General features: G+C 47.2%; 1 protein-coding gene across 1 annotated transcript in view; it reads right to left on the reverse strand.

Moving 5' to 3' along the window:
• SLC30A5 (solute carrier family 30 member 5) overlaps positions 1-25,858 on the reverse strand; it is a 29,586-nt gene extending 3,728 nt beyond the window's left edge. The window contains exons 1-13 of the mRNA XM_004586146.2: positions 25,538-25,858; positions 17,111-17,233; positions 16,074-16,140; positions 14,469-14,554; positions 12,499-12,586; positions 10,301-10,388; positions 8,307-8,383; positions 7,364-7,534; positions 6,566-6,854; positions 6,243-6,451; positions 4,336-4,493; positions 2,970-3,099; positions 794-992 (exon numbers count right to left, since the gene is read on the reverse strand). Of these exons, the coding sequence (XP_004586203.2) occupies positions 794-992; positions 2,970-3,099; positions 4,336-4,493; positions 6,243-6,451; positions 6,566-6,854; positions 7,364-7,534; positions 8,307-8,383; positions 10,301-10,388; positions 12,499-12,586; positions 14,469-14,554; positions 16,074-16,140; positions 17,111-17,233; positions 25,538-25,617 (1,765 nt within the window). The 5' untranslated portion in view covers positions 25,618-25,858. The remainder of the gene's footprint in view (positions 1-793; positions 993-2,969; positions 3,100-4,335; positions 4,494-6,242; positions 6,452-6,565; positions 6,855-7,363; positions 7,535-8,306; positions 8,384-10,300; positions 10,389-12,498; positions 12,587-14,468; positions 14,555-16,073; positions 16,141-17,110; positions 17,234-25,537) is intronic.
• Positions 25,859-27,775: the final 1,917 nt, after the last annotated feature.

Raw genomic sequence — 27,775 nt, forward strand, 5'->3', positions numbered from 1 at the left:
AATTACACCATGCACTTTAAAAAGACCAACACATGTCAGTGTGCTCAGCGCATTCCAAGTCCAGAGAGAAGCTCAGGAGCCGGCCACTAAGGCCCAGCGGGAGGACTTTCATGAGGAGGCGTCCCATAAACCATGCTGGAGACAAGTGCTGACATGATCCTAATACATATTAAACAATCAGAATATTCAACATAAGTAATCTTAATTCTCTCATTTTTACTACGATAAAATAACGTGCTTCTTCATAGTAAAGTCGATAATGGCATACTCAGTGTTTATCTTAAAACTAATATCCACTCACTCATGACTATGGAAAGGATTACTTAATTGTTAATAGTTTATAATTGACAATTAGCGACAAACATATTTTCATTAAACATTTTTTATTGCGATAATAACATAGCCCCATCTACTCTCCTAATCAAATTCTAAGTGTGTAATATGTATAAGCACAATGTTGTAAGCACATCTCTAACACCCTACTGTTTACCTGAAGCTTCAAGCTTGCTGGTTAATCTTCCCGCACCCCTTTTTAAAATAACTGGCTTATTTCACTTGGGATAATATCCTCCAGGTTCATTCATGCTGCTGCATATTACAAAAATCTTCCTTTTTACGAGATAAAGTAATACTACAGTTTATGCATATGCAAATGCATTTTCTGTACCAGGTGATTTCAGGGTCCCTTTTTAGCAACGGAATACTTTGTAAAAGTAAAACTGTCAGAAGTCCAGTATTTAACACAAATACACACAGAGCATCACTGCGGCACACAGCTGGAAGGAGGACTCACCCCTCATGTTAGCGTTCATGCCCCCGCCCGGGGACCCGTGGCTGTGCCCGTGCCCGTGGTCGCTGTGTCCGTGTGCGTGGTGTGAGTGGCTGTGATCGGAGTGACAGCCTCCTGGTGAAGCTCCGTGGGCGTGGCTGTGGGCGTGGCTAAAGGCACAGACACCAATGAGGTTTACTATCAGCCCTCCGACTGATACTGGCTAGCAAAGGGGAGAAGGGAAAACCGGTAAGTTTATTATTGAAAAAAAATCATTTAAAATTATATAGTTTTAAAAAACATATTTAAGTGTTTTTCAGTTTTGAAAACATTCACAGTAAAACCTAAGTTCAGGACATTCAGAAACAGTGTAGAGTTATGGCTTTTAAATTTAAATTGAGATTGAAAATATTACTGATTAGCCCAGATCTACATCTGAAATACTGTGTGTATGACAAGGTAAATTTCCACATACAACAATGAGAATTCATCAACTACTGGATTACAAGTAAATATAGTCTCACTGCACCCTAAACATAGTAAAATCTTCCAAAGGGGGAAAAAAATGAGAAAAACATAGTAGTCTCTCACTTTTCAAAAACAAAGCTAATGAAATTACCTTCACTAAGTGTGGCAAAATAACATTCAAAGGACTAAAAAAATACTTTTGATTATTCTCTCTTACACAGAGATTTTCTTTAGTGACGCGTGTGGTTCCTCTCTGCCTCTTCAAGTGCTTTAGACTCTGTGCCAGATCTCAGCATCTCAGTTAGCTCTGTCAGCCTGGAGATGGTGGAGGACTTTGACCAACACTGCCCGCTGAAACCCCACCATCCCTAGGCACTCCTCCTGCTCCGTGCACAAATGGTCCATCGGGAAAGCCATGCGCAGAGCAAAAGCCCTGACCATTCCACTGCCAGGAAACCAGCCACCCTTAGGAGCAGTGTATCTTCTCTTTCAAAGGCTCATTTGTTTTATTTTCAAGTCAGAGTCAGAGAAGAATTACAGAATGGGGAGCTGGTGCTATGGCTCAACAGGCTAATCTACCTTCAAGCACCAGCGCCTCATAGGGGCACCGGCTCCAATCCCGGCAGCCCCGCTTCCCATCCAGCTCCTTGCTTGTGGCCTGGGAAGGCAGTGGAGCACGGCTCAAGTCCTTGAGACCCTGAACCCACGTGGGAGACCCAGAAGAAGCTCCTGGCTCCTGGCTTCAGGTTGACTCAGCTTTGGCCATTGTGGCCACCTGGGGAGTGAACCAACAGATGGAAGATCTTTCAGTCTCCTCTCTGTAAATTTCCCTTTCCAATAAAAATAAATAAATCTCAAAAAGGTTACAAAATATAATATTGATTTTAAAAACTGTATAAATATTAGCATACACATACACAATCCATGTCTTGGGACTAGCATTGTGGTGTAGTGAATTAAGCTATTGCCCACAATGCTACCATCCCATATAGGCTAACACCCCAATATGGGTTCAGGTCCTAGCTGCTCCACTTCTGATCCAGCCCCATGCTACTGTAACTAGGAAAATAGTAGATGGCCCAAGTCTTTGCGGCCCTGTACCCACAAGTCCTTGGGGCCCTGTACCCGTGAGGGAGATCGGGGTGAAGCGCCTGGGTTTGGCCTGGTGTAGCTCTGGTCACTGAGCCCATTTGGAGGATGAGGCAGCAAATGTAAGATCTCTCTGTCTCACCTTCTCTAACACTGCAAATTTCTGTAAATATTAAGAAAAAAATCTTTATAAAAACATTAAGTCAAAAAGAATCCAGTGTGCTGTACAATGCCATGTAGTATTCTGATCAGTGAGTCAGCACTGTTACCAAGAGGCTCTTCCTTAGCCAGGGGTCATCCTTAGCCAGGGGTTGTATATCTTAGTTCTTCCACTGCTTTTTCCTATTCCTATCAATGATAAAGTTTAATGTATAAATGCAGTAGGAAATTAGCACTAACAGCTCATAATAAAACAGAACAATAATAGTATAATGTAATACAAATTATTTCAAAGTTTTAAGTGTTTATTTCTGGAATTTTCACCTCCTATCGTTAAGACTACGGTTGACTGGGTAGCTGAATCAGAATTGTGGAACTGTGGGTAGGGGGAGATTACTGTAGCAGAAAAAGACGCTATGCTTATTTGAATCTTAAAAAGTCTCCATCTATCAACAACCACAAACAGTTAAGTAGGAAGACTTACTGTTAACATGTGTGTGTCTAATTCCGGAGGATCAATCAATCTAGCCACTGACTCCACAAACACGAAAAACGCTATTACTATTAGAAAAAGTGCATTAATAAATCCAGACAGAATTTCGATTCGGCCATACCTAAAGACAGAGAAAAGGAAAATGACAAACAGTTTAAAAAAACGTAAACGTGATTGCTTTGTAAATGAGGAAACAAGCCAGAGTTTTCAACTCTGAACTAATCCCTAAAGTCCTCCTGGACCCACGTTCGCTGGCATCCTGGGCTTCTCGCTCCTCGAGCCCCCACGGGCTCTCACGGCACACAGCGCTCTGCTCTGTGATGAAACTGTTCGTTTTCTTTTGCCAGCTCATCTACTTTCCAATATGAGCAGTTGAAAACAAGAGCTGAATTTATAACTTTACAGCGGGTTTTACACAACACTTCGTACCAAAAGGGATTCAATTAAATTATTTGCTTCAAGGAGATTTTCACACATATAACCTTCATATTTTGAGTATCCTTCTGAACAGCGAAGATGGGCGTGACCGTGCATATCCCACTGTTTCTTTTTTTTTTTAAAGATTTATTTATTTTATTACAAAGTCAGATATAGAGAGAGGAGGAGAGACAGAGAGGAAGATCCTCCGTCCGATGATTCACTCCCCAAGTGAGCCGCAACGGCCGGTGCTGTGCCGACCCGAAGCCGGGAACCAGGAACCTCCTCTGGGTCTCCCACGCGGGTGCAGTGTCCCAATGCATTGGGCCGTCCTCAACTGCTTTCCCAGGCCACAAGCAGGGAGCTGGATGGGAAGTGGAGCTGCCGGGATTAGAACCGGCGCCCATATGGGATCCCGGGGCGTTCAAGGCGAGGACTTTAGCCGCTAGGCCATGGCGCCGGGCCCATATTCCACTGTTTCTAAGGAGTGCCATTTTTGCTTTGGATTATATTTTTACATGACACGACTTTTATTTCTCCCTTTTCCTGCTGTATCTCAGGAAGTTAAGCCTGTAATGGTGCAGTGAAGGACCTCGCACTGCAACAACTTGGGGACAGTGAGGGAGGAGGGGTGGGGCTGATCCCCTACACAGGTAAACCTGGAATGTGGCAAAACAAAACACAAATCCTTACTTAAAAAATACACGGGGCAATAACCTGCACATTTTAACCAAACTTTGCTTTCTGATAGTATGAGAATGCTGTCAAGGAGTAGACTCCTGAGCTGATTGCAATTTGGTATTTATCCTTTCATCTGCTTCAACCAGAGCAGAGTGGAGATCTGAAAACAGTTCGCACTGAAACAATGAGGGTTTGCTTCCTAAGATGGACTAGGCTCAGATGTCCTCAGTGCGCCGCCTCCCCCTGCTGGCGCACTCACCCGTACGAGAAGATCCGAGTCGCCTTCCACCTGCTCATCAAGGCGGCAAAAAGTCCCATCACCAATGCAGAGCAGTCAAACAGCATGTGGAAGCCGTCGGAGATCAGGCCCAGGCTGTTGGTCAGCACGCCATAGAATAACTCCACAAACGTGAACAGCTAAAAACAGAGTTTTAAAAATACGGAGTCAGATGTTGGGAAACACTTCAGTAAATACTTCAGCAAAGATCTATCGGAATGCCATGGTGAGGATTTTCAGTTGTAATTACTCAAACCTCTTGATTTAACTACTAGGTGTTCAGACCAGAAAACTTATTTCACCCAACTGGAGGAAACTGAGCTACATCACATCCATCTATTTCATAAACTATTTAAAAGTCTTATTTATAAATCTAAAACTCAATAAATGATTGTAAAATGTTGGCAATCATGTAGCGAGATTCTAAAAATAAGAAAAGCTTCCTTAAAAGCTGCACTGCATACCAATCTGAAATAGTCTACTCAATCAGTGCTTCCAGAATGCCTGGGTTGGCTGGTGAAGTTAAGCCGCTGCCATTGTGTGGTGCTGCTCCGAGTCCTGGCTGCTCTGCTTCCAGTCCAGCTCCCTGCTTACGTGTTGGGAAAACAGTGGAGGACAGCCTATGTGCTTGGACACCTGGCATCCCATGGGAGACTGGGACAGCGCTCCTGGCTCTGGCCTGGCCTTGACCCAACTACTCTGGTTATGTGGAGACTGACCTACCACATGGAAGAGCGCGCTCTCCATCTTTCTCTAACTCTGTCTTTGAAACAATATGTCTTTTTTTTTTTTTTTAAGATTTATTTTTTATTATAAAGTCAGATATACAGAGAGGAGGAGAGACAGAGAGGAAGATCTTCCGTCTGACGATTCACTCCCCAAGTGAGCCGCAACAGGCTGATGCGCGCCGATCCGATGCCGGGTACCTGGAACCTCTTCCAGGTCTCCCACGCAGATGCAGGGTCCCAAAGCCTTGGGCCGTCCTCGACTGCTTTCCCAGGCCACAAGAAGGGAGCTGGCTGGGAAGTGGAGCTGCCGGGATTAGAACCAGCGCCCATATGAGATCCCGGGGCGTTCAAGGTGAGGACTTTACCCACTAGGCCATGCCACCGGGCCCAAAACAATATAAGTCTTAAAAACAAACAACAACAACAACAACAACAGCAAAAGCCCACAAAGTGCTTAAGTAAGCCAACAAATCCCACATCATTATCACTTAGAAAAAAATACAAATTTTGGCCCATTTTCAATGACCAAAATTTGGGAAGCACAAAAATTTTAATAGTCCGGATTATGTTACTGACACTTTAAAGGCATACCACTAATACTTAATTTGCAAACAGTACACGGCCTGCCCACCACCAACCTGGGATGGGGACAGGAGAGCGCAGTATACCAGGAGTGAGGGATGGGAGTTGCCTCCATACCCATGGCGACGCCTGAGGCATAATCTTTTCAAAACACAATCTCATTTTTTAAAAAAATAATACAAACTGAAAAAAAAAAAAAACCAAGGCAGAGTCAAAAAAAAAAAAAAGGATATTTAAACATTTTGGAGCTAGTGTGGTGGTGCAGTTGGTAAAGCTACTGCCAGCATCCACACCAATGGTTCGAGTCCCGGCTGCTCCACTTTGGACCCAGCTCCCTGCTGCTGACCCAGGGAAGCAGTGGAAAATCGCCCAAGTGTTTGGACGCCTGAAACCCAAGTGGGAGACCTGGATGAAACTCCTGGCTTTGGCCTGGCCCAGTGCTCGTGGCTGTCGTCAACAGGGGAGTGAACCGTAGATGGAAACTCTTTCTGAGTCTCGTTCTCTATATAATCCTTTCAAAAAATGAACTTTAAAAATGGAAATATTGAAACGAATATTTTAAATTAAGAAAAATCTTACCAGATTCAAGCACAGGAAGTAAAAGATCTGCCTTGAGTCACTCTCCTCAAGGATCTGTTTCAGCGATTCCTTAATAAACCGAGGGACGGACTGGGAGCTGTGCTGAAACGCATCCCCCATGAGGTTATACAGTGGTGTTCCTTCGGGAGAGTATCCAATCAGGGTGCCTTTCTGCCCCCGCTTAGAAGGAGACGATAAGATGTTGGCCGCTATAACAAGCGAAAATAGAATATCAGAAACAATTTCCCAAATCAAACAGACGATTGGATCATCCGAACCCTAGAGACCCTGGGCCAAACACTAAGGAGTGGGCAGATGCTTACAGAGCATGAAGAACACGGCGCTCACTACCACTCCTCCAGACAGAACGTGTTCCGTGCTCCCCTGGTGTGCCGCTCGGCTCATGGCCCGAAGCTGGTCTGTTATGGGATGGGTCCAAAAATTTCCAAAAAGGAGAGCAGTAATGAAAATGGGCAAGGATCCATAGCGGGCACATTTGGCAACTTCCATTTTGACTGAACAAATGGAATCCACATAGAAATCCAGGATCATGACAAAAAAAATAACCATCGTGAAAGGCATAATGAGAGAAAACCAAGACTCAACTTTACTCTAGAAATTAAAACAAAACAAAACAAACTGTCAATACCACACAGGTGCAATGTTCACTTAGATGCTTTAGTTATTCCTTTTATGTATAAAGACACAGCCTCATGAGTCATCAAAACTGGTAAATGCCAACGCGTTAAGAGCTGCAGGATTCTGGCACATATTCAGGGTTCTCCCCAAGGATTAGGGGAAAATGAACCCGTCATTATTTGACAATTTCCTAAACACTAAACAAGTCATGAACCATGAGCCTAAGACATGATGCCTAACTGTTGCTTCATTGATTCCTTCGGCCACATGAACAAAAGTGACAATGTAAACGCAACAGCATTTGAATTGCATTTTCTGTAGAACGAGTTTAGTCCCCTCCCCAACAGTTTAAAACTACAAAGAAAAGGGATAATTTTAAGCAATTTTCATCCTCTGATCAAAACTAAATGCAATGTGCTGAACTAACATTTACAGGTGTTGTCAATTCATTTTACTTATTACCAATAAATGCTTGCTCCTACCTCAGTCGTCACAGAAAGAACAATGACCCAGGGGCACAGCAGAACAACAGAAGCAAGGTGCGATAAGGCTTGAAGACGCTTGGCTCCTCCAACATCTATGGAGAGCTTTCTGGAAGCTGTGTGAAAACCAACTTTACAACACAAAGCCAGTACTAGCAACAATACTCCACCCTATGAATAAAGTTACATAGGTCTCATTAGAAACGTACACCATGTTTGTTTTTCCATATTCTAAGTTACTCAGCAATTACTTAGTTACTCATCGTTTTGTTTTATTTATTTGACAGTAGAGGAAGAGAGGACAAGATGGAGAAACTCCTACACGCTAGTTACTTCCCCTTCATGGGAAGTCAGGAGCCAGGGGCCTCAATCAGGGTGTCCCTGTGTGGGCGTGCTGTGAACTAAGTGCTGGAGTAGTCACTGCTGCCTTCCCGGGACACCTCAGCAGGAGGGGACTGACTGGAGCCATCCCAGGCTGCCTTCCTGGCGGGGACGCCTCAGCAGGAGGGGACTGACTGGAGCCATCCCAGGCTGTCTTCCTGGCGTGGACGCCTCAGCAGGAGGGAACTGACTGGAGCCATCCCAGGCTGCCTTCCAGAGGACACCTCAGCAGGAGGGGACTGACTGGAGCCATCCCAGGCTGCCTTCCTGGTGGGGACGCCTCAGCAGGAGGGCACTGACTGGAGCCATCCCAGGCTGCCTTCCCAGCGGGGACATCTCAGCAGGAGGGCACTGACTGGAGCCATCCCAGGCTGCCTTCCAGAGGACACCTCAGCAGGAAGGGGACTCTGGGACACTACCCCACACACTCTGAGAGTGATGCAGGCAGTCAAAGAAGCATCTTAACTGCTGGGGCCAAAGCCCAACTCCGAGAACTCCCTTTAAATGTGTATTTAAAGTCGTTGTAACTTTTTGGTCCCAATAGAAGAAGCCAAGCACGCACCTTGTGGTCTGCCACCCCCAGGAAGGAGATGGCCGTGTAGAGCATGTGAGTGAGTGCGCTGTCGTGGTGCCCCTCGGCTAGGTGGGCTGCGGTCAAGGAAGCAATTCCCAATGGCTCCCCTCAAGAACATTCTTCCCTACACACAATCTAAAACCCTCATTCTGGGAAAAGACTTACTTATTAGAACGGATTGTTATTGCTTCTGCTGTCTGCAAAGCAACTGCCAGAGTACGTAAGATACAGTTGGTACATTTTCATATTAAACCTCCAACTCATATGCAAAGTATACACTGAAATAACGACAAGAACAAGCAATCTCCTTGGAGCACTGCAGGATTAACAGGCGAGCCCCCGGCCCCTCATCTATTATCATTACTTTTTATTTGAAAGGCTGAGTTACAGAGAGAGATTTTCCATCCGCTGGTTCACTCCTCAAACGGTCACAACAGCTGGAAATGAGCTAATCTGAAGCCAGGAGTCAGAAGCCTGTTTCAGGACTTGAGCCATTCTCTGCTGCTTTCCTGGGATACAAGCAGAGAACTGGATGGGAAGTGGAGCAGCCAGGGCAGGAACCGCTGTTCATATGGGCTGTTGGTATGTCACAGAGGCTAAGCCTGCTGTACCATAGCACCAGTCCCAGAAACTGCCCTTCTAAAGGGATACCGGTTCCGAATCCAAGTCACCAGTCACGTAAGAGCCAGCGCGGCCAACAACAAGCAGCAGCCGGTGGGGTGAAGCAAAGAGTACTACAGCTCGGATTGTCTTTAGTCACGGTCCCTCTTGCATGACAACAACGTGGGCATCAATTTACTAACGAAGTTTAGAGCATCTATCTGTATCTTAAGTTCTATGGAATGCAGTGGGCAAAGGCCTATGGGTAGGAAAGAGGGAGGTATGAGTGCAGAGTGAGATGAGTGGACATTTGACTGGAAACTTGGGTTTGTTCAAGAGAAGAGTGGGGGCTCAGGGGAAACTAAGAATTCAGAGCAACAAAGTAAATACCAACTACGGGAGTCTAAAGGTTTTCTTCCAAGCAAGATGTTAGAGATTTTTCATTTACTATCAAAGGTTTATACTTGATAACTGCCACTGATTTCAGGCTGGATTTGCCAAGTGGCAGACCATCTATCAGAAAAATACGTATCTGAACGGCAGAGTCACAGAGGGAAGTGCGGGAAGGAAAGGAAAGGAGAGAGGATTGGAGGGAGGAGATGTGTTATCTGCGGGTCCACTCCCCAAATGGCGCCAACAGGCAGGGCTGGGGTAGGTCTAAGCCGGAAATCCAGCTGGGTTTCCCACATGGCTGTCGGGCCCCCAAGCACTGGGCCATCACCCATTGTCTTCCCAAGCCCACTGGCAGGAAGCTGGGCCGAAAGCAGAACAGCTGGGACTTGAATGCCACAAGTACTCCACTGTGTCATAACACTGACCCTGCTTCTGTTTTTTTACAAAAGAGTACTGGGACAGTTTAAATTTCTCTTCAATGTCCCAACTTTATGTTAATTATGATATCATAGAAGGTACTAAGATGCCATCAAATATTTAACTTAGAATGAATCTGTTCATTATTTGAATAATGATTTAGGATACCTACATTAAACTATGGAAATTTTGGGCCTGGTGTGGTAGCCTAGTGGCTAAAGTCCTTGCCTTGAACGCGCCGGGATCTCATACGGGCGCCGGTTTGTGTCCCAGCTGCTCCGCTTCCCATCCAGCTCCCTGCCTGTGGCCTGGGAAAGCAGTCAAGGATGGCCCAAAGCCTTGGGACCCTGCACTGGCGTGGGAGACCTGGAAGAGGCTCCTGGCTCCTGGCTTCAGCTCAGCTCAGCTCCAGCTGATGTGGCCACTTGGGGAGTGAACCAGAAGATGGAAGATCTTTCTGTAAATCTGACTTTCCAACAAAAATAAAAATAAATCTTAAAACAACAACCAAAAATAACTATGCAAGTTTTACCCATGACTGGTCAGAATTTCAGAGCATTCCAAAAGGATACGGTGTTCGGCCATTTTCGCCATGAGATCATCATTGTCGAAAAGCAGTAAGCAGATCACAGCAATAATGAAGAAAGCAGCTCCTCTAGTCTGAGAAATGCAGACAAAGATAGCGTTCTCAAGGGGTGATTTTAAGGCAAGTATACAAATGATAAAGAAACACTTTTTTTCCCCCCAAATAAACGTTTAAAGAAAAAAGAACATCTAGACGTTGAAGTTCTTACATAAGCATAAGCTTACAGTATTAGCAGTAAAATATAAATGCGAAGAGATACAGTAAATTGTCTGGATGAGATGAGGGCTCTGTAAGCCACGGAAGATCAACCACTTCAATGACCTCCTTGCTAACATGGCTGGAAGGGTTACTCCAAATGAATTGTTACTATTTACAGAATTAACTTCCCTAAATGTCACTTTACCTTCAGCTGAAAAGCCCACCCAGCTAAAGAATAACTAATAGACTTATTTTAGTTTCTCCTGTAGGAAAAACAACCAAGGCATGTTAGTAAAATTATCCGTCATTTCCAAGATCCAGTAAAGGTGTAAAGTAATTCAAAGCTTAGTAAACATTTAAGTTCATGTTCCCATTCTAAAGGATTCTAAAGCTGCTATCGGCTTCATTTATAAACGTTTTAAAATGTTAACTATAAAGACAATCTAAATAACATTGCTACATATTTTGTATTTTCAAACTTATACGTATAATACTTCCTGTGTAGTATGGATATTTATGACATGTAATATTTAACTATATTCCACACACATATAATAGCAATGATTTTTGCTACGTAATCTAGAATCATTACGAAGTCAATTGTAGTAAACTTTCCCCTTGAAATTTCCTCTGTTGCTTTTACAAAGTTCCTCTTGCCTATTTATGATTTTATTCTATGTTTAAAAAAAAAACAACAATTTTTTAAACCCGCAAAGTTATCAATCCACTTGAAATTTCCTTGGAAATAGTCTTTAAGTCAGGGAAAAGCATTAGGTCGTGGCCTTTGCTTACATGCTAATGATTCGATTTCAAAGCCACCGGCTAGGGCCCGGTGGCGTGGCCTAGCGGCTAAAGTCCTCGCCTTGAACGCACCCCGGGATCCCATATGGGCGCCGGTTCTAATCCTGGCAGCTCCACTTCCCATCCAGCTCCCTGCTTGTGGCCTGGGAAAGCAGGAGAGGACGGCCCAATGCATTGGGACACTGCAACCGCGTGGGAGACCCGGAAGAGGTTCCTGGTTCCTGGCTTCGGATTGGTGCAGCACCGGCTGTTGCGGCTCACTTGGGGAGTGAATCATCGGACGGAAGATCTTCCTCTCTGTCTCTCCTCCTCTCTGTATATCTGCCTTTCTAATAAAAATAAATAAAATCTTAAAAAAAAAAAAAAGCCACCGGCTACAGCCTCTCACTCTGCTCTACTTGACACTCTACCTCCCTCTGTTACCAGGAAATTCTTTTTCAGAATAAGGAGCATTACACCTTATTTGTCTTTATTTCTGCTTTCCCTTGTGTCTAGAGCAAAGTGCTAGGTGCAGGAATCTCCCCCCGCCCCGCCTCAGTTTTATAACATTTATTCTATGGCTTTTCAGAGGGGGTTATTTTGGATAATCTGACTAGCCCAACTTAAGGGGAGCCTGTATCAGTCTCGTGCTGAAACCAGATGCCCAGCCTGGCGAGTGCAGCTCTGGACCGGCACGCTCAGCCTGAGAACCCTGGCTGAATTTTTGCAGTTGCCTTCTCCAGGGTGCTGGTGACCCATCCTGCTTCAGGAATCATTTACTCTGGTAAAACAGAAACATCATGGCGCTAACCATTTTGAGTTACAGATTGGTAACACGCTAAACATGGATAACACCAGAATGACTTAAGAGGAATAGGGATGCTTAGTTGGCAAAGTGCAAATGTTCACCAGAAAGTTCTTAGCTATTTTCCAAAAATGATTTACTGGGGCTGAAGTGCACCGATGTGCAACTTCCTGGTTCTGATACTTGTGCTGGGGAAGCAGGTCCCTTTGGAGGATGCTGGGGGAGGACTCCAGGGTCTTCTCTAGCCTTGACAACTTTCTAGGACTCTTAGAACCCACTCAAAAATAGAAAGCAAAGAAAGTCCCTACATTCTTATCAGTGGTAACAGATGTGACTTTAATGCCCTGGGAGACATTTTATGTTACAATTTCAATTTAACAACTGGTAAGGGAGAAGTCTACCTTCGCTGGTCCTCCTCCAGAACCAGTGAATAAAACACTCAGCAGTGAGATGACAACAATGTCGTTGTGTTCAAATAGCAGCAAAGTCCTACGGAAACAGAATGTAAGACCTTTACATGTACATGCATAATATAATGTATAGGTAATAAATAAAGCACAAATTCAGCCAGAGTAAGAGAAAAGAAAATAAACACTGCGCCTTGACTTCAGAAGACAATGAGAGAAGCAGGTGGAAGTGCTTGGGCTTTCTGTGACACTCTACCCCGGAAAGCTGAACGAACCCAACACTGCCACTCCAGGGTTACAGTACACAATACTGCACACACCAGTACTGCGTGCAGTGGGCAAAAAGTTACGTATAAACTAATAACAGACTCAATAAAACAGTGTTTCCATTCAGTAAACTATTATACAGCAACAAGAATAAAAGAAATTCTATGAACATATAAGCAAATATTAAAATATGTCATCTAAAGGGTAAATTTTTAGACATGAATTATATTTTTAAAAACTGCTTAGAAATGAATTATATAGCTCTCAGTAAGTATTTGTTGTCATGATAAAAAATGATCTGTAGTTATCAACTGTAAACAAACACTGAAGAAGAAGCCATGTTGCAGAAAAAATACACTCAATGCAACTATATTAACAAAGCAAAAGGTTTGCAAAGTTAAATATAGAAAAAGAGAAATATGTGGTGAAATTTATAGAAAATCAAAGGAATGGAAACAGCAACTCAACAACAACCAAAAAGCTTAGGATGCTGGGTACCCATCACAAGGGGGCTGGGTCAGAACTGGGGCTGGGACTCAACCGCAGGCACGGAGAGAGGGGCTGGCCATCCCAAGTGGCATCTCCATGCAGGTCCCACTGATCTGCCCGTTATCCCCGGAAGCACCCCGCAAACATTTGCCTGAAACTGGCTGATCTGCACAAAAACAGTCATGCTACAGATCTGGGGGAATACGAATTGACCAGTCTTAACCTGCTACACCTTGTCTGATGCGGCTACTCTAATCCTAAAATATTGCTTTACAAGGCTACTTGCAGAGTTGTCAACACAAACAACAAAGCAAACGTAACTGCTCTTAAATATTTTTGTTTTCCCAGGGCCCACGCTGTGGGATAAAGCATCCTATACTGGAGCACAAGTTCAAGTCCCAGCTGCCCAGCTTCTATCCTGGCTCCTTGATAACAAGCCTGGACAGTGAGCGCAGTGGCCACGAGCTCGGCTCTCTGCCGGGGGTTGGGGACCCTGATGGACAGCGAGCGCAGGTGACCATGCGCTCGGCTCTGCCGGGGGTTGGGGACCCTGATGGACAGCGAGCACAGGTGACCACGTGCTCGGCTCTCTGCCGGGGGTTGGGGACCCTGACGCACAGCGAGCGCAGTGGCCACGTGCTCAGGGGCCCTGCCGGAGCTCCTCAGTCCTGGTTTCACAGCCCTGACCACTGCAGCCATCTGGGCAGCGAAACCCATGAAAACTCTTTCTAGAGCTTTCTCTGTCACACCTTCTCTGTTATTCTTTCAAGTAAAATAAATCTTAAATTTTTTTTTAACTTTCTTTACTGGTTGATTTTACTATTTCATATCTAAATCAGCTTATAAGAGAGATCACTAATGAATGATTCAAAAAAAAAATTCTACTTATGCTATAAACTTTATGAAGCTGTTCCTCAGATTCTAACTAGTAAAATACCTACAACTGGGCTCGGCAGCGTGGTCTAGTGGCTAAGGTCCTTGCCTTGATCCCATATGGCCGCTGGTTCTAATCCTGGCAGCTCCACTTCCTCTCTGTCTCTCCTCCTCTCAGTATATCTGACTTTGTAATGAAAATAAAATAAATCTTAAAAAAAAAAAAAAATACCTACAACAGATCATGGGCAAATACACTGACGACATTCACAGAATGACAAAATTACTATTCAGAATAAGGCAACAAACTAATAGAAATATTAATTCTCATTTACCTTAGTGGTCCACAAAGAGTAAGGCCAAAAAACCACAAGAGTGATATGATACACCCAGACACTGCGTGTTTGAATATTGTGATCCACTATAAACAGAAACCAAACATCAAAGATTTTAGTTACATATGTTTTGCTGAGTGTCACAACCCTGACAGTAAAACACACAAGGAAACACAATGGCAACACAAATATTTTAAAGACTAAAAGATCCATACTTTGAAGTTAACTAGAACATGCTAGGAACCCGTGACTAATTCTAGGTGTACACGTTAGCACTGCCTCCCGTCGGCTGGATTCTGGCCTGTTCAGATCTTGAATCCTTCTACAGAGTACAGTTTTCTGCTTTCTCAGTTTCTCACTACTTTTCTAGGAACATCTACTGCTGAGGTCTCCTTTTTTAAGATTGATTTATTTGAAAGGAAAAGAATCACATATTTTTTTTCCTGTTGGTTGTCTCTCCAAATATCCCCAAACAGCCAGGGACAGGCCAGGCTGCAGCCGGGAACTCCACTGGGGTTTCCCATGTGGCTGGTGGGAACACTAGAGTTGTGCCATTACTGGCTGCTCCACCAAGTGTGTTAGCAGGAAGCTGGATGTGAAGTGTGTGGGACTGGAACCAGCTACTCTGTATATAGCATGAATGCCTCAGGCAGTGGCTTAGTTCACTGGACCACAACACCCTCCCTGGTTTTGATCTTGAAATTCTTCATCAGGAAGAGAGAGAGAAGATGCTGTCTCAAATATTTATCCTATTTAAGGGCAATCATTACAACGAAGACGAGAGCTGTAGATCGTACCTAATAACGTGGCATATGCACGTGTCAGGCACATTAAGAACTTTACATAAATTATTTATAGTTTATAGGAACTTTAAATAAATTACTTTATCCCTTTATGAAGACAGTGTTAATTTTGTTTTACAGCTGAGCAAATGAGAGAGAAATAACTTGTCCAAAGTTAAAAGCTCTACACAGGACAGAACAGGAGTCCGCGTAATTACAGAGCGCTTCCTCTTAGCTGCTAGGCCCAGCAGCCTGCAGGGATGCTAACGCTGGGTGCCTGGACACGCCTCCGTGTCCGCGCTGAGTCTCTCAGAATCCAGCAGCACTCACAGGGATGCCACCTACCCTTTGCTACATCTTCACACATCCCTCTGCCTTGGCACTACAGCTCATCTTGAAGCCTGAGCTGGAGAACACAAACCCAGAGCGAAGAACAAGTCCCACTGGGCACCGCTCTGCTGTGGCACAGCCCGCTGAGCTGCTGTCTGCAGTGTCTGGGCTCAGTTCCTCTCGCTCTGACCCAGCTTCGTGAAGCGGAGGATGATGCCCCAAGGCTCAGGCGCCACGACCCACACAGGAGACTCGGACAGCGTTCTCGGCCCCATCCTGGCTTCAGCCTCACCCACACTTGGCTGCAGCGGGCATCTGGATAATGAACCAGCAAATACAAGATCCCTCCCCTCCTCTGCCATTCTACCTTCCAAGTGCATAAAAAAGGAGAGAGAACGAGCATCGTGTCCTGTCCCACCGAAAGGGAAGCTTCCAGGAATAAAGCTTCTGAGAATAAAATAATGAAATAAAATAATCTGAAACAAAATCTCACCTGGTGTTTGGTAATGGTTTTCCCAGAAGAAAATGGCTTTTGAAACAAAACCATAAAAACTGCAGTCCTGTAAGAAAGGAATCAACATAAACCAGGAGACACGGTTTTCACCTGGTAGTTTTAACTACCCTAGTTAAACCACCCTAGTTAACCGCCCTAGAGTTGAAAGGTGCTCTGTGCTGCACTGAAATCACCCTGCAGAGTTCACGCTCACCAGACTCTCACTGGAACCTTCTGGTAACTCTCTGCTTCGGGGAACTGTCTTCAGTACCAGTTCATAAACCACCAAGGTAAAGGGGTCTTTTTTTTTTTTTTTGGTAACTTTTTTTGAAATGCCAGAGAAAATAACTCCTATCATCTCTAAAGTTCAGCCGTAACAAAACTAGAAAATGCAACAACTGCAGCCTACAGTTTCCTAGTCGATACTCCTCCAAATTACTGAAAGCATATTCTCATTTCACTCGATTTTTATTATCGCGGAGAGTGACCATGTTACTACAACAACCATACAGGACAACAGAAAGCTTAGACTAGAGGAAGAGTGGACGCCTAGCAGCAGGCTTTGACTGAATACGACAAGCGAGCCTGGAGAGCTGGGTAGCTAAGTGGAATCCTACAGGAGCTGATGGTGCCCGCAAGACACTAGCTGGGAGCCTGAGGGGCTGAGACAGGCTTTCTAGAAACACCCAGACACCACCTGCTCTTTCCAGTGGAGTGTTTCAGAAGCTGGGTGACCAAGACTGAGAGCTGGGGCTGACAGGACCATCTAGCTGTCTTGGATTAACCCAAGTGGTAAAGCTTGGCAAGCCTCGAACACAAACAAAAGCAAGTCTATGTTTCGGAAAGTGTTTGGAGTACAACATTGCTTCTTCTTCTCTCTTTGTGCTTTCAATCTTAGGTATTCTATATGCTAAAAACAAACAAACCAAACAAGTACTTTTAAGGAGAAACGAATTACACCAGTCAATATAAAGATTCCTACGCAGACTGAAATTCTCAAAGGAAGAAAAAACATTAAGAAACCTGGAAACACTTACCCAAGTTTTAATATAAAAATGAACTGAACAATGTGAACTACTTTTAAGAGATCATATGATTCAAAAAGTCCCACAGCCTTCAAAATTTTAGTGAAGCATAGTAATATAATATATTTCGTTAGCCTGAAAAACAAAAGCAGAAACAAACTTCAGGATCTTTGACATCACAAGGGACTCAGTAGTGTTCTTTGTTATTATTACACAACAGAGGTAATTACAGAAACCATGGAAGTACTGCACGCAAAGGAAACCCCCAGTACATGTGCACGCACGACCCGGCAGACAACGCCCTACCCACGCGCTGGCCAACACTCTCTGGCCTCTGTTTCTGTGATTTCTTTCCAATGTACAACAGCAATTATTTATAGGTAATCTCTTCTATTTTTAACATTTTTTACATAACTGAGAGGGATGCAGACCCATGCGGACCTCCACTTAGGGTGGAGAGGGTGGGTGGGACACATATTCCAGTTGTTTCTTGTCTCCCGTTTAGGTTGGGGGGCTCCTTGCTGTCAAGCCACACCAGTACCGGGGTGGGGGGTGGTCATCTGCTGACACCTCAGGGCGCGAAGAGTGTTCCTGAGTGGTTCTGATGGTTCCGAGATGTCGTTGGCTCTGTTGCGCCAGGGCTGAGAAAATCATTTTAAGGTCCATTGGTTAACCGAGTCCACCTTACTGCATCCACAGACCCCGGCACCTGCTGCAAAGGTTGGCCAGGACAGTGATCAAACCTGTTGTGCTTTCCATCCTCGGACGAAGCACTCAATGTCCTCTGCTGGCCTAAATGAGTTGGCTGGCATGTCCTCCCTGTGCATCTGGGCACGCTGTTCACTGCCCGGGCATCAGCAACTGAGGAGGTCTGGCCCTGATACATGTGCTCCAAGGCTGGACTACATATCTTGTGATTTTCACTATGGCTAGGGTTTGAGTTCAGTGATCTAGTTGGGGATCTCGCCTGAGCTGACCTGAGACTTGATGATGGAGCCTATTTTTAAAAAGTGTCACTTTCTTGGGCCCGGCACAGCAGCCTAGTGGCTAAAGTCCTTGCCTTGCATGCATCAGGATTCCATCTGGGCACCAGTTTGTGTCCCAGCTGCTCCACTTCCCATCCAGCTCCCTGTTTGTGGCCTAAGAAAGCAGTTGAGGAGGGTCCAAAGCCTTGGGACCCTGCACTGGCGTGGGAGACCCGGGAGAAGCTTGTGGCTTTGGATTGGCTCAGCTCTGGCCACTGCAACCACCTGAGGAGTGAACCAGCAGACGGAAGAACTTTCTGTATCTTCTCTCTGTAAATCTGCCTTTCCAATAAAAATAAAAACTTCAAAAAGCAAAAGTACCACTTTCTTGTCTTGCCCCTGTTCTTTCAAATATAGATAAATCTCAAAAAAAAAAAAAAAAAAAAAAAAAAACAAAAAAAAAAAAGAGAGGGAGAGAGAGAGGTGAAGCAGGCTTTACGGTATAGTGGGTTCAGGTGCCACTTACAGGACTGGGCTCACTGGAGCAGCAGTCTGAGTGCTGGCTGTTGTGCTCTGGTCTGAGCCCCTGGGTTCCTGCCTTCTGTGTCAGAGAGCAAGATGGAACTCTTGGTCCTTCATCTTGCTCTGGGCCAGCGTGGCTACTGCAGGCCATTTGGGGAGTGAAGCAGCAGATGGAAGATCCATCTCCTTGGTAGCTCCACTTTTCATATAAATAAATCAATTCTTTTTTTTTTTTTTAAGATTTATTTATTTTTATTATAAAGTCAGATATACAGAGAGGAGGAGAGACAGAGAGGAAGATCTTCCATCCGATGATTCACTCCCCAAGTGAGTGCAACGGCCGGTGCTGCGCCGATCCAAAGCCAGGAACCAGGAACCTCGTCCGGGTCCCCCACGCAGGTGCAGGGTCCCAAAGCTTTGGGCCGTCCTCGACTGCTTCCCCAGGCCACAAGCAGGGAGCTGGATGGGAAGTGGAGCTGCCAGGATTAGAACCGGCGCCCATATGGGATCCTTGCACGTTCAAGGCAAGGACTTTAGCCGCCAGGCCACGCCGCTGGGCCCAAATAAATCAATTCTAAAGCGTCAAACTAAAAATAAAAAAACATTCTTGGTTAACTGAAATGTCTGGATTATTTAGAAATCTGCTTTGTAATAGGACAGTTAACGCAAACAAACACCCAGGTTCCCGCCAGGCACAGCGGCCAAGCACCTCTCCCCGATCAACCACTCAGGAGTCCTGGGGCCACAGGTGCAGAGCAGACACATGCCCGGATGAGTGCTGGGCAAACAACACAGAGATGAGAAGAGCAAGTTTCTCTAAGCTCTTCTTCTCGCTTAACTCCAAAATCCTAACAGCCCAGAGAACACTTCTGGAAAACCCATCGAATCCCAGCAATTCTCCAGGTACGAAGGCAAATGCACATGTACTAGAAGGAAACCAAGAAGACTCTCGCGTGGAGGAGGTGAAAAACACCGGCGATCCCCTAGCTCCACGTCTGCCATCCCACGGACTCCAGGGCCAGGCAGGGCGAAGCCACGCCTCTTAAGGGCGCTTATCTATCAACTGCTGCCAAGGGCACATTCACAGGACCGCGACACTGGGAGCAATGTCCGCCGCCTCCCAGGTCTGCACTCCAAGGCGACGGCGTCAGCAGAGAGCAGGGAGTTCAAGTGGGGCCCTAGCGGGATGCTCGGGTGCTGGCATCTCAGCTACTGTGCCAACCAAGGATGAAAAACGTGATACCTGTGAAACTAAGATTAATTTGGACTTTGGCTAGAGAAGTATTCATAAGCAAAAGTACACTAACTATATTAAGACTAATTATTCCTTTTCTGGCAGCATTTAATAATCAGCTCACAAAAATAATAGCGGAGCTGGAAAGCCCTAGTTTGCCCAGTTCTTATCACAGGGACTAGTATAACATGCGCTCGGGAAATGTTAACCAAATGAAAGACAGCCACCTGTACAATGTCACTTGTGAGACACTGATCCTCAGGCAGCAGCCACAGCAGCGGAATGCGGCACACACGTCAGCCAAGCTTCTGGAAACTTCAACTGCTAGCAACCCAGAGTTCAGAGTGAAAAGCAAAAGGAAGCGGCTTCGCTCCCGACAGACTTAACTAGGTGTTTAAACAGGGCAGCAGCACAGCAACCAGCACTCAAGGAACAAGATTTGGAAACACGAAACGGACAGAGGCGCATGCGACACGGAGCAGTCCGGGGATTCCAGTGTCTGCCAGGGACCCTGCCCACGCCTCACCGGGCCATACAGCCACGGAGTCCGAGTGTGAGGGGCTCCTGAGGTACAGCCCGCCCTCTTCCTGGGAGGAAGGCAAGAAGTACCTGCAGCTACTTCTAATGTATTCTTGCCTAAACAGAGGATTTCAATCTAAAGTTTACCTAAACTACATTAAAAAAAAAAAAAAAATTGAAAGCCCACATCTGCTTTATAATAAGCCTGAATATGGAAGCCCAAACACTAAATGCTGGCAGAGTGTCAAGTGTACACAATTTAGGTCCTAGAACGCCTCACTGAGGATTCTTAACCAACACCAGCAACCTCCGCTTTCTTTAATTTTTCACATTCATTTATTTTTATTGCAAAGGCAGATTTACATAGTGAAGGAGAAAGAAAAGCTCTTCCATCCACTGGTTCAATCCTCAGGTGACCACAACAGCCAGGGCTGAGCTGATCTGAAGCCAGGAGCCAGGAGCCTCTTCCGGATCTCCCATGTGGGTGCAGGACCCCAAGGCTTTGGGCCACCCTATGCTCTTTCCCAGGCCACAAACTGGTGCCCAAATGGGATCCCAGCACCTGCAAGGGGAGGATTAGCCAAAACTGAGCCATTGAGCCGGTCCTGAGTTCTTAGTTCTTTTCAAAAAGATGGATTTATTTGAAAGGCAGAGTGACAGGGAGAGACAGAGATAGCTTCCACTTGCTAGCTTACTTTCCAATGGTCTCGCCAGCCAGGGATGGGCCAAGCTGAAGCCAGAGCCAGGAACTGCATTCTAGTCTCCCACGCGGGTGGCAGGGAGCCGGTGACTCCGGCCACCGTCCACTCCTCTGCAGGTGCGTTCGCAGGGAGTTGGACTGCAGGTGCAGCGGTCAGGAAGCAAAGGAACACACTGATGTGGACACGAGTTAGAATGGCACCTTAACTCACTACATCGCAATGCTGTCTCAGACTGCTAATTTAAAGATTTTATTTATGTAAAAGGAAGAATGTGAGAGACAAGAGATAGAACTTCCACCTGCTGGTTCACTCCCCAGATGGCCTCACCAGCCGGCGCCCTGACCTCCGTCAGGATCTCCACGCGGGTGGCAGGAGCCCGTACACGTGGGCCGTTCTTTGCTACCTGCCCGGTACCTCAGCAGGGAGCTGGAGCAGAGGCAGAGAAGTAGGGCTAGAATAGCGGTGTCAAAGGCGGCTGCTTGCTTCCTCACAACTCAACATCTGCAGGTGCCATCCAAGACTGTGTAGCAGAGACCCCGCCCTGAAGAGCTGGTGGTCGACCGGGACAGGGCAACACGCACACCTTACGTGGCCCAGTTTGACAGGCTTCCGTTTATTGCTGGGGAAGGAAAGGACATCTCTACAGAGTGTGAGATGAGCAAGTTAGTAATGATCAAATGAGGGGAAGGACCTCTCGAGGTACAAAGAACTAACACCAGCAGGAAACCTCCGAGGGGACATCATGGTACTTAGGTCACCACATGACGACCAGAAAGCAAAGAGGTTCAGTTACATTGAAGATTTTTGCTTTAAGGGGAGTAATACACAAATACTTTCTAAAGTATTAGCAAAACTTTTTTTTTAAAAAAAAGGCTAACACGTCAATGCCAAGAAGCGGCCTTATGTAACAGCAATCTATACAATGCATTTTTCTCTAATTGTATTTATCTGAAAGGCAGAGTTACAGAGAGACAAAGAGAGATCTTCCACTCTCGTGTTTCCTTTCCCAAAACAGTTGTAAGCCAGGTCAAAGCCAGGAGTCTGGAACTCCACTCAGGAGCCAGAGGATGTGGGCCACTGGGCACATTAGCAGGGAGCTGGATGATGAGAGGCAGAGCTGGATCTCAAGCGGTGCCCCAACAGGAAGCCAGCACCACAGGCATGGCCTCACCTGCCGGCTCCCGACAATACACTTCTCGATAATGTAGTACTCTGATGGTCGGACACTCTACTCCCATTTTAAATTAAGGAGTAGGAGTGGGTGCTGGGCCCAGCAGTTAACACACTCCTTGAACACCTGCACCCAAACAGGCGTGCTTGGGTTCAGACCTGGCTCCTTGTCCGTTTCAGCTCCCTGCTGTTGTGTCCCGGGAGGCAGTACAAGCTGGCAAAGGGCTCAGGACTCTGCCACCTAGGTGGGACACCTACATGAGGCTCCTGACCTTGCCTCGGCCCAGAAGGGGATGCTGCAAACATCAGGGGAGTGAACTGGTGGATGGAAGCTCTTTCTTACCTGTCTGCCTTCCGCATAAGAAATAAAAGATAAGTTAAAATCACGGGCCCGGCGGCGTGACCTGGTGACTAAAGTCCTCGCCTTGAACGCCCATATGGGTGCCGGTTCTAATCCCGGAAGCTCCACTTCCCATCCAGCTCCCTGCTTGTGGCCTGGGAAAGCAGTTGAGGACGGCCCAAAGCCTTGGGACCCTGCACCTGCGTGGGAGACCAGGAAGAGTTTCCTGGTTCCCGGCTTCGGATCGGCACAGCACCAGCCGTTGCGGCTCACTTGGGGAGTGAATCATCGGATGGAGGATCTTCCTCTCTGTCTCTCCTCCTCTGTATATCCGATTTTGTAATAAAATAAATAAATCTTTAAACAAACAAAAAAAAGTTAAAATCTTAATGATAAAATTCTCCAATGGTTGGTTGCAAAATTTTGTGTAACATCATTTTCAATTTCCTCCTTCAGGGCCCGGTGGCGTGGCCTGGCGGCCAAAGTCCTCGCCTTGAAAGGCCCAGGATCCCATATGGACGCCGGTTCTAATCCCGGCAGCTCCACTTCCCATCCAGCTCCCTGCTTGTGGCCTGGGAAAGCAGCTGAGGACGGCCCAAAGCTTTGGGACCCTGCACCCGCATGGGAGACCCGGACGAGGTTCCAGGTTCCTGGCATTGGATCGGCGCGCATCCGCCCGTTGCGGCTCACTTGGGGAGTGAATCATCGGATGGAAGATCTTCCTCTCTGTCTCTCTTTCTCTCTGTATATCTGACTTTGTAATAAAAAATAAATAAATCTTTAAAAAAAAAATTTCCTCCTTCAGGGTAAGCTAGTTAGCTCACCTCCAAACCATTTCCTTTGCATTTCCATGTTATGTACACAAATATTCCTTCACACCCATTCACACATCCCAACTGCACACACACTACATAATTTTCCATTTACTAGATACTGAAGACCTTTTTTCTACCAATGTTTAATTATGGAAACTTTTTAAAACATTTTAACCAAAAGTTGGATTCTTTGATTTTTAAAGCTCCAATTGGGGAAGTCCTCCTGACGGGCTGCAGCCGAAGCACCTGTTACAGCAGCTAAACCACACACTCCGCAGACCTCAACGTTTACATTACACAAGGACGCAGTGGCTTCCTTGCTGAAGATGGGGGGAGGGAGCAGGTGCTTTGCTGAGGGCACTGGCCTTCCAGAACACAACAGTCCCGCAAGCAGGCAATCTGCTATGGCTACTATCCCTGCAAAAGCATCACTTCCGTCAAAGTCTGGCACGCTCTGGTCGTGTGAGCCTGGCCACGCTGACCGCTGGACTCGGGTCCACGCTTGTGAGCTCAGGTAGAAAAATACTAACAATTGGGACCGGAGGTAATGCTGCCCAAGCCTGGAATTCCGTGTGAGTGTGGGTTCAAGACCCAGCTGCTCCATTTCCCAGCCAACTCACTGTTAACGGCCTGGAGAAAGCAGCCCGGGATGGCCCAAGTGCTAGGATGCCTGCACCCGCGTGGGAGACTAGGAAGAAGCTCCTGGCTCCTGGCTTGGTTCTAGCCTGGCTCTGGCCAGAGTGAACAAGTGGATAGGTGATCTCTCTGTCTAACTCCAACTTTCAAAGAAGTAACTAAAGCCTTAATACGTACAACGGAAGGATTTGTCAATTAGGGTTTTTTTGCAGATCATAATTAGAATCTAATTTTTAGCTTATGTAAAGCTGGAAATCATCAAAATTTAACCTGTTCTGAATTGAACTTGATTTTGTAATCAGCTACATGAAAAGCGAAACTCCACTAAGCAATTAGAGCAAGCAGGATACCCTACCATATTTACTTGAAAATGGTACTGAGAGAACACCCACTTGAAAGATAAGCTGATCTTCCACCGGCTGCCTCACTCGCAAAGGGCTGCGACACGGGGGCTGAGCTAGGCCAAAGCACGCAGTTTGAACTTCACCTGAGCCTCCCACGTGGGTGTCAAGGGCCAAGTCCGTGGGCTATCTTCCGCTTTCCCAGGCACATTAGCACAGAGCTGGCTCGGAAGTGGAAAAGCTGAGGACTGAGGTGGCCCAGTGAGGCAGGCGGTGGCTTACTCTGCTATGTCACCATGTCAGCCCCTAACTGTTCATGTGCTCTGAAAAACCACTAAACATGTGTTCACTCTGAAATTTTTAAGAGTAAGTTTTACAAACACACACACACACACACACACACACACACGTATGATGGTCCTTCACTTTTGAAACTTGCATTTTCTATGAGCACGGATGTTTCCCTGTAAAACCTGCAATTACCAACCTCAGGAAATTTATCGGTTAAATCTACGGTCCATAGTCCAATGTTGCCAAGTGACCTCGTAACACCTTGTACAGCAGTTTTCCCAGCATCACCCCCATCCAGACCAGAATCGCTTACTGCATTTAGATAGCATGTTTCCATAATGAACATCAGATGGGCTGTTACTGACAAAGCGAGTTCCTCCGGATACATCATAAACTCAATGCTACAAAGCGCAGGGGCTTTAAGCGGAGCTGCAGCAGTCCGTATTATTCTTTCCACACGAACGAGTTTGGTTAATCATACTATGGCTGAAGAACTTATCACAACCACCTTTCAGAACGTTAAGTACAGAGGCTACCACATCGCTGGGCTGTATTTTGTGTAGATCTGACCCCACCTGCGAGGTGGGCCAGGGTGGTAAAGTGGTCGCTCCCTGGACCAGATCACCCGCACCCCGTCTTTTTTTTTCCACCCTGTGCAGTTTGCATCTTTTGCTAACGAGCACCTCCCCCCCAAAACCCCAAACCAGATGTTAAGTCTGAGCCCTTGGACCTGCTGGGCGGTCAAGTTCAACCCGCCACGCTCCGCACTCGCGGGCCGCCACACCTGGTCTCCCCGCCCACAGCCATTTGTCACAAAGGTGACGCGAGCGGGCGCCCGGCCGCCCCTCCGGGGAGATGGCGGCCCCACGAGCGGGAGCCGGGCCCGGGCGCCGGCCGCTGCTTACCGAGCGCTGGGTACGTCCACCGGCCCCAGGCCGCCGCCGCCCGGGCCGGCCAGCACGTCCCCGCCGTATCGGTCCTCCATCCCGGGCTCACGAGCCGCCGCCGCTGCCCCGGCCGCGCCGGTTCCTCATGTCTCGGGTCACTCCCGCTGGGCAGCGGCGCCGCCCGGGCCCCGCATGCCGGCTGGCCGCGCCTCCCCAGCTCCCGCGTCCAGGCAGCCACGCGCGTTGCCGTCGGGACTAGGCCCCGGCCCGTTCCGGCCGCTCTACCGGGGTTCCCGGGAGGGCAGTACCGGCGGGGACGCTGCCAGGCCACGTCATCCGGCCCAGCAGCCCTCACTGGCGGGAGTGCGCGTGCGCAGAGCGGGCTCCGCCCCCCCGAGGCGTCACGGCGCGAGGCCCCGCCTCCGCTCTCCACGTGGCTGGCGGCGTTTCCGGGCCGGGTTAGTTTACAGGGTTCCCGCCTGCGGAGGAGCCGGGCCGGTGTGACCTCCCGGCCCTCAGGAGGGGTGCTCGCTGAGCTGGAGAGCCGCCTCCACGTGCAAGGCCAGCTTCCGGCAGGACCTGAGTTTGTTGCACCTGCACGGTGTTCCAACCCTGCCTTTCAAAGGAATAAACAACAAAGCCAGGGCTCACTAGTTATATTCTCTTCTGAGTTACTATAGGAAATCCTATACGACCATATATGAGCCTTTCACTCCCAAGAGCAGACCCTGCTGCGTGGACACCAGGGCCGTCTGTACTGAATGACAGTGCAGAGCAGTGACGGCTTTTTTTTTTTTTTTTTTAATTTTAATGTATTTTTAGCTTGATTGAGGGCAGGAGTGACCACCAGACGGAGACCTCGGATTCGCCGCACTGTGTGCGGACAGAACATTGGGGAAGCAGTGGTTAAGGGCTGCTGTGAGCGACGCGCTGCCCGCGTTTTGAGGGGTGGTTTTTGACGGCCTAACTGTGCTGCTTGATTCACACACGTCTGTAAGCTCCAGCTGTCGCAGGCACGGAGGAGTGGCAAGCATGAGGCCGCTGAGGTCTCCAGCCTTCCCGAAGACCCTGCTCTTTCCTTTCTGCGAACCTGCCGCTGCTAAACACAAACCCCAAGGCTGTGGATTTCATTCCTGCTATGGCCTTTGGAGGGTTATAAGGTCATCATAATAAAAGAGCCATGGGGCCCGGCACAATAGCCTAGTAACTATAAAGTCCTCACCTAGTGTGTTCAGGATCCCACATGGACTCCTGTTCGTATCCTGTCTGCTGCACTTCCCATCTAGCTCCCTGGTAACGCACCTGAAAAGCTACGGAGAATAGATCAAGTACCTGGGCTCATCTAAGATGGATAGATGACATTCTAGGCTCCTGCGATTGGCTTGGCCCTGCCTAGCCACTGTGCCCATCTGGGGAGTGAACCAATGGATAGATTTCTCTCTTTCTCTGTGTCTCTCTTGGTAACAAGGCAAAGCCAGCGTGTCACAGGGGCCAGCAGCTGGTACAGGCGTTAAGCTGGCTCCTGGCATGTTCATGTCTCGTGTCAGAGTCCCTGGTTCAGGTCTCTGCCGCTCTGCTTCTGATGCAGCTTCCTGGTCCTTCGGGTCCTTGGAGGCAGCAGGTGACGGCTCAAGTTCTGGCATCCTTATCACCCACCTGGAGACCCTGACTGAGTTCTGACCTCCTGGTCTTGCAGGCACCTGAACATTTGTGAACCAGTGAGGAGGAAAACCTCTCCCTTTTGAGTTAGTATTAAAAAAAGCCCTGGCTCAAAGAGTGGGCATTTGATGTCACAGTTGAAATCCTGCCTAGAATGCCCACATTCCCCACCGAGTGGCTGGGTTTGCATCCCAACCCTCATTTTTTTTTTTTAAGATTTATTTATGTTTATTGGAAAGTCAGACTTACAGAGAGAAGCTGAGACAGAGAGAAAGATCTTCCATCTGCTGGTTCACTCCCCAAGTAGCTGCAGTGGCTGGAACTGAGCTGATTCAAAGCCAGGAACCAGGAGCCAGAAGGTTCTTCCAGGTCTCCCACGCCAGTGCAGGGTCCCAAGGACTTGGGCCATCCTTGACTGCTTTCCCAGGCCACAGGCGGGGAGCTGGATGGGAAGTAGAGCTGCTGGGATTAGAACCGACGCCCATATGGGCTCCTGGTGGTTGCAAGGCAAGGGCTTTCTCCACTAGGCTATTGTGCCAGGACCCCAACTCTATTCTTGGTGCCAGCATTCTGTTAGTGCCACCCATAAGGTAGGCA

Source organism: Ochotona princeps, chromosome 28, assembly GCF_030435755.1.
Source record: "Ochotona princeps isolate mOchPri1 chromosome 28, mOchPri1.hap1, whole genome shotgun sequence".
Taxonomy (NCBI): Eukaryota; Metazoa; Chordata; class Mammalia; order Lagomorpha; family Ochotonidae; genus Ochotona; species Ochotona princeps.